The sequence below is a fragment of the Heptranchias perlo genome, chromosome 15 (genome assembly GCF_035084215.1).
Source record: "Heptranchias perlo isolate sHepPer1 chromosome 15, sHepPer1.hap1, whole genome shotgun sequence".
In the NCBI taxonomy this organism is placed as follows: domain Eukaryota; kingdom Metazoa; phylum Chordata; class Chondrichthyes; order Hexanchiformes; family Hexanchidae; genus Heptranchias; species Heptranchias perlo.
In genome coordinates, this window is record NC_090339.1 from 43,311,990 (window position 1) to 43,326,788 (window position 14,799).

The 14,799-nt window shown below is 38.5% G+C and overlaps 1 protein-coding gene across 3 annotated transcripts in view; it reads left to right on the forward strand.

Annotated features, from left to right (window-relative positions):
- Positions 1–13,742, forward strand: part of thoc2 (THO complex 2) — a 131,532-nt gene extending 117,790 nt beyond the window's left edge. For all 3 annotated transcript variants that reach the window (XM_067997134.1, XM_067997136.1, XM_067997135.1), the window contains 6 exons: positions 5,148–5,297; positions 6,083–6,149; positions 7,707–7,876; positions 9,548–9,618; positions 9,960–10,008; positions 13,057–13,742. In XM_067997134.1, coding sequence (XP_067853235.1) covers positions 5,148–5,297; positions 6,083–6,149; positions 7,707–7,876; positions 9,548–9,618; positions 9,960–9,987 — 486 coding nt within the window. In that variant the 3' untranslated portion in view covers positions 9,988–10,008; positions 13,057–13,742. The remainder of the gene's footprint in view (positions 1–5,147; positions 5,298–6,082; positions 6,150–7,706; positions 7,877–9,547; positions 9,619–9,959; positions 10,009–13,056) is intronic.
- Positions 13,743–14,799: the final 1,057 nt, after the last annotated feature.

Genomic DNA, 14,799 nt, shown 5'->3' on the forward strand with positions numbered 1-14,799 from the left:
TACTTTCTTTGTATTAAAAACAAATATCAGGCTCAATAACCACTTGCAATTATAATAACACCTTTGACATATAAAAACATCCCAAGGTGTATTACAGAAGCAAACACAAAAAGAATGTTGGACCACGGTGGGTGAGTTAGGAGAGGTGACTGAAAAGATGGCTTTTAAGTGAAAGGTCTGTCTGCTTGGCCTAATTGGCAGCACTGTTACCACTGAATCAGATTGTAGGTTCAAATTCCACTTTCAGGACTTGAGCAGATAATCTAGATTGGCACTTCATTGTAGTGCTGAATAGTTCAGGTGAGATGTTAAATGAGGCTCTATCTGCTTGCTCAGTACCTAAAAGATCCCATGACATTATACAGAGAAGAGCAGGCAGTTCTCCCAGTACCGTAGCCAACATTCCTCCCTCGACCAATGCCATCAAAAACTGTTTAACTGGTCTTCAATCTCATTTGCGTTTGTAGGGCTTTGCTGTGCCCAGATTGGTTGCTGCATTTGCCTATATAACGATAGTGACTACAATTCAAAAAATATTTCATTGGATGTGAAGCATTCCAAGGACGATAAGGTGCTGTATAAATGAAAGTTTGTTTATCTTTCCTTTAAGAAATCTTTTTAAGATAGTGAGTTAAGAAGAATGGTGAAGGGGTTTAAGAGGACATCCCAGAAAGTGAGCCAGATGCAGCTGAAAGCTTTGTTATCATTGATGGTATGACATGAGAGGAGGAGAGACAGGTGGTCAAAGGTGAATGATTGAAAGATGTGGCAAGAGTTCATGGGGCAGGAGGAGGTTGCAGAAGTAGGGTTTGGTGATGGCATGGATGGATTTGAAGATTATTTTAAATTTAATAGTTTGGGTGATTAGTGAGGACAGGGTCATGTATGAGCAGGACTTACTGGAAGACAAATTACAAGTGGCTGACTTTTGGACAAGTTGGAATTTCGGAGCCTGGCAAGGAGGACCTTTGAGAAATAGAGATTGGAGGTAACAAAGCACGAGTAAGGGTTTTGGCAATAGTGGATGTGAGGTAGGGCAGAGTTGAGTGGTGTTGCAGAGATGGATTGAAGCAATCTTGGTGCTGAATAGAATGTGGGGTGTGAAATCCAACTATGGGTCAAACAGGATGCCAAGGTTTCCCATAGTCTGTTTTAGTTAGAATGTGTGACTTAAAAACAATGGCTTCAGTCTTCCTGCATTCAGTTGAAGGAAATTTTTGCTCGTGCATGTTTTGATGCCAGTGTTAGTCTGATAGCTTAAAGGTTGTTGTGCAAACGATGTCACCAAGGGGTAATATGCAGATTAGGAAGAGGACTGACAATAGATCTTTGAAATTCAGGAGGTAATTGTGTATGAAAGAAAAGCCACTGGCTGCATTGGGACAGGGAAGAATGGAACCGTGCAAGGAGAGACGATGGAGAATGGGGGCATGGTCAACCATGTTGAATACTGAAGAGGTTGAGGAAGACTAGGAGTGGCGATGCAGTGTAATCGTAATTTCAGACGCTGCCATTATCACTTTGGCCAGAATTGTCTTGGGTCTGGGCGGAGGCCAGACTGAAGGATTCAAAAAGGGAATTTTGGGAGTGATGAGCATAGATCTGTGAGCCAACAACAGTTTTTCAAGGAGCTTGAAGAGAAGGGCTATTAACGATGAGGTGATATTTGGAGAAGAGGGACGGCTTTTAGAGGCAGAGCCAATGATGGGTGGTTTTGAAAGGGAGAAGGACAGTGCCTAAGCAAAGAAAGCTTTAACAATGTCGGCAAGAATGGGGGCCAGAAAAGATAATTGGTTTGGAGTTAGGTGGGGTGGAGGATAGAGGGACAAGGATGCGGGAATCATGGAAAAGATGTGTTTGGCAAAGGCAAGGGGAAAATGGGAGAAACTATGATGGAGAGTGGGGAGTAGGGTGTTATTTAGGAGCGTTGGGAAGATAGGAGAGTGAGGTGGCAGCAGATACAGCTCTATGGATGGTCTCAATCTTAGAGATTAAGGAATCCAAGAGCTCACTTCGCTGTTGGTGTTGCAAGTAGAGGCAGGAAAAGACATTTTAGGAGGCAGTTAGTAATAGAGAAAAGGAGCAGTGGGTTGTCCATCAGGATAATCCTGGAGTATTGGGATTTGGCTGAGGGAGAATTGAGGCAAGGATGAGCTCAACGTGGCTCTGCCAAATCTGTGGTGAATTACTAGACCAGTCACGTGTCGTGTGCACTTGAGTTTGCAGCCTTGGACTTAAGGATGCGAAGATGAAAATTGTTTTGTAGGATGGCAGGAGTGGAACCTGGTGAGGTATTTGGTGGAAACAAGAGTGTTGAAAGCAGAGAAGGAGCATTTGAGCAGTGGCAAAAGAATTGTAATTGGTGAAGTGCCGGAGAGGATGGAGTGAAGATTTTGAAAGAATTTGTGATGGAGCTGGAGATTTTTTTTTTGCATAAATGGAGTGGGTTTGGAGGAAGGACATGGTGGTGAGGTGAGTGGGAGAGTCCATGTGAAGGGTGAGACTGAATGAAGATAGGAGGTTGGTGAAGTCAGTGGGGAGGAAGCAGGGTAGTTTTGGTGTAGGCTGAAATTGCCACGGATGAGGTGCCTCTCATTGTAGAGGCTGAGCAAAACACGGGGGTGCATATCTCTGTGATGAATCTGCTAAGGAACTTGGGAGGATGATGGATGACAATTTTAAGTGAGTCAGGAGAGATGAGTGACATACATAAAGTGGGAGAAAGATACCAGGTAATTCAGGGGAGCTGACTTCTTGCAGCAATTTATTACCATGCCAAAAAAGAACAACACATTCGAGCAAATGAGCAAATTTTCAAACACACAAAAGTGGGAAATTAAATTATAATTCCTTCTCATCTCTCCCAATTGGTCCTGTGGCTGGATCTTGAAGATTTTAATATAAAATTCAGATTTTCAGTGTCATTGAATGCCGCTTGCCTGACATTTCCAAATCCTTGATGTTGATTTTGAATTAAGTGATCAGAATGTTTACGGCAATGTAAAGTGCTGAAAACACAACTGAAGGCTTGATCAAAAGGAAGACTTGACACTGCACAACTGTGTTCATACAGAACTTGGCTGTATGTGTTTGTGCATGCTTGAAGAAACTGACATTTTGGCAATGTCAGTCATGAACTGGTATGTTCAGTTAAAGTTTTGTTGCTGAACTATACAAGTAAAACTTTACATATCTTAGGAGAAAAATCTTGTTTCTTTCATATAGTATGCTAACTTTGGTTTGTTTATTTAAATGGTAAGATTTTTTCCAGTTCACATTAAGGGATATTAAACAGACCTAAGGATCAAGAAAAATTAAGTGAGTAAAATAAAGTTTCAATTTTCTCCTTGTGCAAGGATACGATTAGGGTTGTTTATGACCTGTCGTCTCTCTTTTTACACTCTTCATCTTCTGTCCTCATCAATATTTTACATTGGTACAAATTCTTTTGACTGTACTGGATCTGTCTGTTCCTGAAAAGATAATCTTTATCATAATGCAATATGAATTTGAAACTGCAAATTTACTAGCGCGTAAACCTTGGAAAATATTTTAAAAGATTTCTAAGTGAAATTACCTTTTTTTACAGCTGCTGCATTATATAGCCACAGTAGTCTCTTGGTATGCAGTACAAAAGGATAAAGGCACAAGAGCTGCATTGCTGTATTAGTGAAATTAAGTTTGTTTATTTACTCAACCTTTGTTCATTTTAGACACAATAGTAAAATAAATGCTTGCTTGCTGCTTGATCATCCAGATCTAATTGGTAAAGGCATCACCTGATGTGCCATTGAGCCATAATAACTAAGATTTCAGGTTCAATTCCCAGTCTACTGCATTTCCTGAATTCAACCAGGCTACAAAAATTGGCTCATCTCTCTCTTTCCTCACTGCCGCCCTGCCGCCCCGCCCCCCCCCCCCCCCCCCCCCCCCCGGCGCACATCCCCTAAGGCGAAGAAGGGGAAAATCAGCCATCATTGCTGCTGGGACAGGGACTGACTCAGCTGTAATGACTTGCATGATCAGATAGCCTGCCAACACTGTCTAAACTGACATAAAGAATGGATATCTGGCAAAGAAAATATTTTATATGTGTGGACATTTATTAATGTTTTGTAGGTTCATTTGCACTGTAGTTTATTACTTTTAATGTATCTAGAATATATTGTTTTAATGTATTTGGTAGCATTGTTAATGTTTTGAAATGTGCAATAATCTATAAATGAAGTATTGTGGCCTGCATTGATGATTTACATTTGGGAATGAACACATGAAAAGTCCTAAAGAACAATTAGCTATAGGTTTATAGTTTTGGAGTTTACCAAGGGCATTGGTTTTTACATAATAATGAATCCCAGAACACGCAAAAATTCTTGGAATGCTATATAATAAAAATGGAATTTGACTTCAGTCACTGTACACCAGTGGCCCTGGAAATTATACGTTGTGGTTTTTTCTTTATGGATATTTCAATCATAAAATTCCAGGGACTATAGTTATCAGTGACCTTTCTAATAACTTATTGTATAAAAATCCCATTTCCATGAGTTTGTGTTCATACTAAGTAGTACTTGGATGTGGTGACAATTAAAAATAAATAAAACAAAGTTGAAAAAAATCACACTGATATGATATGAAGCCTGACATTAAAATAGGTCTCAATGTCTATCCTTTGCAATTATGGCTGTTAATAGAGCTGGGAGAAAATTGTGCCTTTGTCTCTGGCAGGTTGATATGTTGCTTTGATTTAAGATCCAAAATGATGAGTTGTTTTGGCGGATTTTAGTCTTGACTAGAGAAATTTTAAATTTGCTCATTTTTAACCAGCTGATTCTGAGCTACCAGTTGTAAATTCATTATTCTTACTGAACTTATTTTTACACTCAAGTCTTCAATCACCTAAAATGGTTTAGAACTTACTGATATTCAGTCGAAGTTCTTTTAAATCTTTTGAGTGCATGCCTGAATGGAATTGCTCTTGTATATGGATGTGTGTTTATAATCTAAAGCCAGCTAACAAGCAAATGTATTCTTGCATTGAAATTGTCACAGTATAAAACAGGGTATTTCATTTGACCTTAATGGAATGCCGATTAGTTCACTTGAGGCATTGTGATCGTAAGTATGCATTACATCATTTTTAACAGCACCATAGCCCGCATAACACCAACCATAGTACAGTCACACAGTCAAAGAGCAAAGAAAGGGAGGTGGAGAAGAAAGAGGTGGAGAAGTTGAGGGATCGATCAAGAGAGCGGGAAAAGAAAGAAGATAAAGAAAGAAAAGACCGCAAAAGGGTAAGAGACCAAATCTTGAAAATAAAGTAGATGTGAGTCAAATCTGATTCACATTTTGCAGCTTGTAGGTTTCTGATGCCAGTGGCAATTCTGTTAATGTGAATCTATTATTATTGGCTTACGTTGAGAAATGTTCAAAGTTACCAGTCATGCTGAACATTTTTCTTTATTACTATTTTCTGCTTTTTGACTTTTCTTGAGTTGTACTTAGTATTTGAATAGTGATATTTTTTCAGAATGTTTTAATTAGTATTTTGAGTTTTATATACTGAAACTATTATTGATCCTCTGCAAATTCCATAAAATAGGAAACTTTGTTACATCATCTTGAATTTAATGTCATTTTTAATGTTTTTTTTTAAAAAGAGATGTTCTTCATAGCAGTGAAAACATTGTACAGTCTCAAACGCCTCCATATCCTTTTTTAGTGGAGGGCTCCATTCTGCCTTTTGTATAGTTTAGATTCATTTTTTTTTCATTGAGATGATACTGAATGATGTGCTTTTATTCAGTATTTTAACCTGATAGGTATTTGCGTTATGTAGATGACAGACTTCGTTCAAATCCATACAGGTTTCCGCATTTAAAGAAATATCAAAGTAAATGCTCTAAAATCATGCTGCAGTTCACAGTATTAGTAAATGTACATTTCATAGATCAGACTGTCCAAATAAATATATATCAGCGTGAGTTGCTTTAAACTGCAAATATACCTCGATTGGCTTTTCCTCTTGAAAATGTTCCTTTTCTTATCCTAGATAGAATTTTTTGTTTTTTCTTTCCAGGATCATTCAAATAGTGATAGAGAGAACATACAAGAATCAAAACGGCGTAAAGATGAAAACGGAACGGGTAAATGTTAATATGTAATCTTCTGTTGCTGTTAGAATTCTGAAGGCGAATCAATAGATCCAAGGCAGATGAATGCTACAGCAGTCGAATACAACAAACTTGTATTTATATAATGTCTTCAAGATACAAAAATGGCCCAAAGCGCTGCAGTCGAATGAAAATTGACACTGAACTTAAGTGGGAGTATTTGGAGACGTGACCAAATGCATGGTCTAATAGATAAGTTTTGAGAAGGCCTTTAAATACAGAGAAAGAAATGGTTTAGAAAAGGAATGCCATACTGTAGGCTGAAGCAGCTGAAAGCTCTGCCACTCATAATAAATTGGAGGGGAGGGCATTACAGTTGATCATTTGTTCCAGCTCCCTTCATTGAGTTTGAAGAGGAATTTTACCGGTCAAGATCCCTTTTCAAAAGTTCAGCTGTTGAAATTAGGATTTGCTTTGGCATCACTTCGATTTTCTTCCTTGTGTAACCCCTCCTCCCCCAAGATGAAATTGCCAGTAGTGCAAGGTGAGTTTTTTATTGAGTAATATAAAGGATCTGAATCAAAGAATGGTGAGGCATCCTGGATTAATGATATCAGTCAATGCTGATTGGAAAGGAAAGATAAATATAGTCATGCCCCAATCACTTGTGTTATGTTGTAGCAGATCTTACCTGGTCCCATTACCCACATCTAACACAAAATATATATTGTTACCATCTTGCTGTGTGCCATGGCCCTTAACAATGGTGAAAGATATAAATTCAGTAAAGGCAAAATATGAGATATATATAGATGAGTGTCAAATGAAACTTCTTGCAGATAATATTGCTATGTCCTGAATAACATACCTCCTTAATGCTCCATAAACTGTTCAGTTATTTATGCCTAAATGTGCCCGTATAACCTTTAACCCCATTTCTATCTAGATATAATCACTACAAAAAATTGTTACGGGGGAGTTTTAAGCCAAAAGAAGTGTCTAATACAGCCTTGACATTTTTTTTAAGGTAGCAACCGAATGGTGTTGCAGAGGGAGTTGAATTGAAAATGTGTGGTTATGATGGTTTATGATGTGATCTTTTCGACTTTGTGCACTGTGGCTCTCTGCTCCTCACTTAGGCTTCTCAATAAACAAAATATATTGAAATGAGTAAGAGCCACATAGGTAGTTTAAATTAGTAGGCAATATCAAGTGTCGTCATTGTTGTCATGAAGTGAAATGCGGCAGCAATGGGATAAATTAGATAAACAAACAGATATTGTTTTAGTGGTGTTGGCCATGACACTAGGCAAACTCTCCCGCTTTAAATCGGATACTGCCATGGGAACTTTTATGCCCACCTGAGAGGGGAGATTTATTGGTTTATCGACACCCAACAGTGCAGCATTCCCTCAGTATTGCACTGAAGTGTCAGCCTACATTGCGTGCTGAAGTCTCTGGACTTGAACCCACGACCTTCTAACTCAGGCAAGAATGCTACCACTGAGGCAAGCCTGGCAGTAGTATTCCTTTTTTTTTCATTTTGTGTTTACTGTTGAACAAATATTCAATCCTCATTTCTCTTAACAGGAGGCTCTGGAAAACGGAGTAAAAGTGCAAGTCCAGCAGATTCCCCGCGCTCAAGCGAGAAGGAAAAAGAGAAAAACAAAAGTTCAAAATCCAGCTCTGGTAAAGACAGGGATAAAAATGACTCCATCAAATTAGAAAAAATAGAAAAAAGTTCAACAACAAGCAAAAAGGTATAGTCTTGTAGATATAAATTTGTATATCCTTGATAATTGATCATAGGATAGAATCAAATATGGAAGTCAGATGTTTGACAAAGGAATTTACAAAAGATTTTTGAAGTCGATGTTGGCTTTTCTTAATATCAAAAATTATTTCTTTAAGTAAACTTTAGTGTATGTGTGTCATTTCTTTATATTGTGGACCCTTTTCTACAAAGTGAATGTGTTTTGGCAAGAGGGAGCAAAGTTAAGCAATTTGAAGTAAAATGTTGTGTTACAAAAATTTCAAGCACTTGAAACTGTATTGTCAATATCACATGATTGGCATGGAACATTGACAGAATTGGCAACTTTTCTAGTGGAATCCCTCTTGCTTTCTTCTAGTGGTAAGGTTAAATTAACTGCAATTCCCAGAAATGAAGTAAAAACAGAAAATGTTGAATATATAGTGCACCCATTAGTATCTGAAAAGCAAAGAAACAGGTTAATGTTTCAGGTCGATATCCTTCTTCAGTGCTGACAGAATCGAGAATCATCTGTGTGAGCTCTTGACTGAATGTTGCAGCTAAACCTCCTGACTGCCTGCTTGGATCGTTCCAGATTACCTGTAAAGCAATACTGTATGTATTGTCACTGGGAAAAGAAATGAGGGCTGATACACTATCGTGGATCACTCCAATCAAGACCGTTCTTTTGTCTGTGATTTATATTGCATGCATGTTATGTAAGCTGGGAACATGCCTGATGTAATGGGCAGTACAAGCCCAAGTTATCAATATATAAAGCTTAGTTGTGTTAATATATGTTGATGGAGGAGCCTGTAAAGTTGATTGGCTTATAACCTTGCATCATTATCATGGACCAAACGGATATTGGGAAGGGGGTGAAATTGGAACCCATTTTGAATGCTTGAAAGTTTCTTCCTCAGTTCATCCTTTGTGTGTCTCCTTGCCTGTGCATCTGTGTCTTGGCTCTATTTGTTCCCTCCCGTTGCGACCAATGGTGTTCCAGCTTTGGCCCCACTTCCTCCCTTTTACCAAAACCCACCCTCAGTGTTCCAATTCAATTCACTCCCTCACAGCTGTTCCCCGCCACTCTGGGCTCTGTGACCACTCCCCAAGTCTGAGAGAGAAGGGATGCTGCTTCATACTGGAAGGGCAGCCTCATTCAGCTTCAGCATTAGCAAGTCAGTTGATTTGCTGGGCATTGTTGCTGCTTGTATTGTCAAGAAATTTTATTTCTCTGGAGAAAAAATATCTAGAGAAAGCAGGTTCTGTTTGTATCTTTATTCTAGTAAGGGGAAGCGCTCCAATGGAGCGAATAGATCTGGAACATTGTGAGCAGGTTTTGGTGGAAGGGAGCTCCGGCTGGAATACTGTGGCAGTATTCAATGGGAGGGAGGAAACGGAGCAGTAACTGGAGCACTCTGGTAGTCTTGGGAGTGAGAGAGAAAAGCAGAGCTTGAGTACGCAGAGCAAGCCTCAAAGGCAACACGGTCTGGCCAGAGTTGTTATAAATGCCTAGGTTGGCAGTGTTGGATGTGTTTGTGTACACAAAACTCATTTTATCTGTAGTTATATGTTTTGTTTCTCCCTTAGAGAATACAACTGATGTGTTCTAGATCTGTTCAACATGTCAAAAGTTGGTAACACATTTTATTTTCTTAATTGTTATGTCTTATAGGAGTCTAGACATGATAAAGGAGAGAAGAAAGAGAAGCGTGAGGGTGGAGGACTGAAAGATGACAAAAAACAATATCCTTTTTACTGATCCTGTAGAAATTGAATTATAAGGATTTCTAACTAGAAATTAATTAGATTTATGGGAATTTCTAAGTAAAATTAGGATGTTAAAATATTGTATCCTTTATGAAAACTCTAAAAAGATGTTCCAATAAACCAAAATTGGATAGATTATCTTGTGTACATTTGGATTGTCAACTTGCTGAGGTCAATGGTGTCTCCTAGTCTTATATAACCAATTTACAGACCTTGTACTAGTTCCAAAACAGCTTCAGTTTCAGAATGACAATCTTTGCATTAGGAAGTCCACAGCACAAGTGATGTAAATTTGCTATTTTTCTTAACAATCGTACTCATAAATCCTCAGAAAAACATAGATAATGAAGAATGACACAACTAATGGTAAGAATTTGATTCGATTTCAGTCTGAAATCATCACTGAAGTATAAATTATCAGATCTTGTTTTTAGCACTTATCGAGGAATGCAGTTCTGTGGGTGTCATTTTGTTGCTCCTACGTTTTTCCCTTCCCCCTTACTGCAACAGCAAAATTTGATCAGTTTTTGGACTGATGCTTCTGCAATATTGTGGAAGTTTTGTTTGGCTGAGACTTGCATCTGACTGGTATGATGTAAAGGTAATCCTATATAGGGGTGTGTATGAAAATAACAATGCAGAGATGCATGGTTATATACTGGAAAGAACAAGAAATTAATAATATATGGAATGCTGTGGACTTGATGCTTCAGAAAGATTTGATTCTGGTGTTTGTGGCTGACTTCCATGTTTTTGTACTAAATCTCTACATGTACATCTCACTTCTTCTAAGAATAGATTCTTACCCACAGAAAACAACTGAAAGCATCCGTCAAACTTCCTCCAATGCTGTTAGGCATCTTTTAAAATGCTTTCTATAGTCCTTTTTTTAGGAGCTGGTTACGTAGTGCTTTCTTTTAGCTCTCTTTACACTGTGAAACCAAGTGGTACTTGGAAAACTTTAAGAACTGTTCATGTTCTGCTTAAAAAGCTAGGAATTTTACTATTTTCATTGGTTTACATTTTGTTTCAGTGTAGGTCTGTGTGAAATATCGCAGTAATTATTACTGTAGCTTCTTAAACCTATTTTCTTCAATATTTATTAATTTTGTTTCAGTAATCCGGGTTCTGGACTCTAAACAGGCTTGTGTACAAAGATTTTGGTGAAATTATTTATGAATGAATTTATATTAAATGTGTTAATGCCTCTTAAAAGGAATTTATTGCTAACACTTAAAGCGTAAAAGTAAAATTTCATGGCTCTGGTTTTTGTGTTGATGTGAGTACAGCAATTTTGATGTTTGAAGAAACTAATTCCATCGATGTTATAGTAGCATTTTTGTACCTTTCCAAAAATGTAGAAATTTAATAGATTCCTAGATTTTTTAAAAAAAATTTGTAGATTGTACTAGCTGGAAAAGTAATCTTGTGATGTCTCTAATGATATCCAGTATAAAAGGGTTACTCAGACATTCAGTCCATCTCATTTGCACAGCACCAGCTAAATTCTACATCATCATTATGTCTGTCAAAGTTTCACCAGTGGTAAATTGACACTGATGCAATTATAAATGACAGATTTTGATGCATTCTTTTCAACTATTGATGAGCAGTATTACATAGACTTATTACATAGCATATTCATGTTTTAGTTCAACCTTGACTGTGAAGGCATGTAAATGTTGACAATTAAATTTGGTGAAACTCCCGAATAGTCTAATTACTGTTTGTAAACTGATAATTATATAGAATTGCTGCAAGAAAAGATCATGAACAGATCACATTTTTCTGATATATTTCTAATTTTGGAATGCAGGGAGGAATTACAGTGCATGTTAACTTTCAAGCCTTAGACCTTCCTTTTATAAGAGTGTACAGGGAAGCATGCATGTTTCTTCCTGGGGGGTGGCAGGAATTTCAGGCAAAACCTGGTTACCCCGGGATTGTGCCCCATTTAAACTGCCCTTTAAATTCTGATGGAGCCATGGGTTGATCTTCCACATCAGTCCCAACATCAAGGGGCATGTCTGGGGGAGTCCCAGGCTTCCCCAGGAAATGCACCCTCCTTGGACTTAAGTGGACCTCAGGGCAGCTCATTGAGACCTGTTTTTAAAAAACAAAAGTCCACAAATCTTTACTAGGGGAAAGTAATTGATCCTGAAAGGGATTGCTTTTATACCCAAAGAGGTATCTTTGCCCCATCAGAAACAGAATATCTATAGAGGATAGTCTTTGGGGCCTCCACTTTCCCCCATTGGAGCAACGTGGCACTACTTGGACACTGGCAGTTCATTGGGTGCGGCTGACGTACCAACCCCGCCAATCAAGTGACCCGTCCCTGGGATTTGGGTTGTCTCCTGCTTAGGGCTAGGGTGAACAGGGTTCCACTCTGCTGCACTAGTGCCGGCAGAATGGACCACCAGGAATTTTAGGGATCAATAACTTTCATTTAATTCATAAATTTAGCACAACAAAACACAGGTAACGGTCAAGCCCAAACAAGAATTAATGAGACAGTGGTGATGGAAGTAGTTTTAAATCAGGCTTTTGAAGTTGGTTGGACATGTAGCAAAGTGGATTGATTTGAGGAGAGACTTCCAGAATGTGAGGGCAAGGTGCTTGAAGGCTCTGCCATCAAAAGAGCCAAGGAGGGGAAATACAGTCGACCAGAGTTGGAAGAGGGGAAGCTGTCAGTGGGGATGTACGGTTGGAAGAAGTTGCTGAAGTGAGGTGGAACAAGGCTATTGTAGATGAGGGCAGGTGTTTCAAAATTGTATGCGTCAGAGGACAGGGTACGAAGAACCAATGGAGCTTGTCAAGACAAGTGATAAGTGAGTGGGACTTTATACAAGGTGGGATGCAGGACATTGGAGTTGAAGGTGTGGTATTTAGGAAATGGAAATAGGTAACCTTTTTCTTTTTAAGGCCTTGCAATAATGAGATTTCATTGTATACTGAAAATAATTGAGATGCATAAAGATCATTGCAATTTAAATGCTTTTCTAATATTGTTGCAGCTACATCTATAATTGTAGATCAGGAATGGCTTGCAACATTCCCAGAGAGAGCAGACAGGCAGCCACCTGACTGCGAGGATATAAGCAAGAGCATAATGAGTTGACTGCCCCTCCAATTTTCCCTTTGTCCCTTTGAGGAAGCACTTGGCCTCTGCTTTGGCTTTCTCTATTGGCTCAGCTGAGTTTGGCTTCATGCAGTATGGAGAATTGTGTGTTTGAACTCATGGCTTGCTATTCGGTGGTGCAGTGTTGACATACTGGCACTCATTTGATTGCCAACCCATTTCACAACCTATTAAAAATACTGACACAAAATTCTAAATTTGTACAGAAGCACACATTTGCAGTGCTTTTTTGTTTTCTGAAGTATAATTTACTTTTTCTTGAACTTTTGCAGGTTTTTTTTTCCATTGGTCTACAAGCTGCTGCCATGGATTTATTTGTGCTACTGAATTTAGAATACATGGACTTCATTTGTAAGGATGGCAAATCAAGAGAGGACCTAACCGAAGCCTATTAAAACATTTTGTTGAATTCCTTTCACTCCATTTCTGTTGGCCATCGTTTAAAAGTTGAGTTGTGTTGTCTTTTAACTTGATGTTTTGTCTGTATGCATGTCATTTTCAGTATAATACTAGCAAGTGGTTTGCTCTTAAATATAAGCACAATGTGCTGTACGCTGCAAAACCACAGTACATTTTGTAGTCACTTTGAAAACAGACTCGAGTCTGCTGCAGACTGTCTACAACCTTCTGTCTTCACCTTTATGGCAATGAAGATATTTGTATATTATGTATACACTAGTATAGTGATTGTGTGTAATTAAAATCAGCCGTTGTTTAGTTTACTGATTAAAACTATCCCGTGCAGCATCTTGTGTTTATTTCATGATGATTTTAAAACAAATTGCAAGAATTGTCCTCAAAAGATGAAATTAGGTTTAAATTGTACAACTACAGGAGATTTCTATTTCCATGAATACCTATGTTTGGTCATAAATTTTCGAAATTGCATTTGAATTTTTTATCTGCTGTATTCTACCAGTGTAATCTTTTTCTAAATAAATGGATAGTTTTCTCAGTCGGTCATATGTTGCAGTGAGGGTTTTGCTCATTCTTTGGATATTGTTTTTGAATTTAAAATTACTAATTTTACTATTGGCACATTCAGAGAAGATTGACATAAAATGAAAACAGTCCAGACTGCTTCAAAGTGTCAATTTTTTAAAAAAAGTTTAGGCATACTGTCAAAATAGTTGGGATAATTGGAATGTCAGCTTTATTTATAGACCTGAAACAACTGTGCTTTTTATTTTTCTAAAGGCTCTTGGATGCCAATAAGAATCAGTGTCAGTATAAAAATAACCTTCAGGCCTTTTTATATTACCCAATTGTTTCTTTCCTATCTAGGAAGAGCAACTTCCAAGCATAGTTCTCCACATTTTGCTTACAGTCAGATGCTGGTTCTACAAAGTTCCATTGTGATATGGAGACTCAGTTGCTGTTTTAGTGGAAATGTTACATCAAGTTACATCGCAACTACAGCACAGAAACAGGCCATTCGGCTCAACTGTTCTATGCCGGTGTTTATGCTCCACACAAGCCTCCCTCTTTACTTCATCTAACCCTGTCAGGATACCCTTCTATTCCTTTCTCCCACATGTGCTTATCTAGCGTCCCCATAAATGCATCTCTTTGGGTGAAGAGTTTCTCCTGAATTCCCTATTGGGTTTATTAGTGACTATTTTATATTTATGACCTCTAGTTTTGGATATCCCCCACAAGTAGAAACGTTTTCTCTGTCTCCCCAATCAAATCCTGTCATTATCTTTTTTTTATTCGTTCATGGGATGTGGGTGTCGCTGGCGAGGCCAGCATTTATTGCCCATCCCTAATTGCCCTTGAGAAGCTTGTGGTGAACCGCCTTCTTTGAACCGCTGCAGTCCGTATGGTGACTGTTCTCCCACAGTGCTGTTAGGAAGGGAGTTCCAGGATTTTGACCCAGCGACGATGAAGGAATGGCGATATATTTCCAAGTCGGGATGGTGTGTGACTTGGAGGGGAACATGCAGGTGGTGTTGTTCCCATGTGCCTGCTGCTCTGGTCCTTCTAGGTGGTAGAGGGCGTAGGTTTGGGAGGTG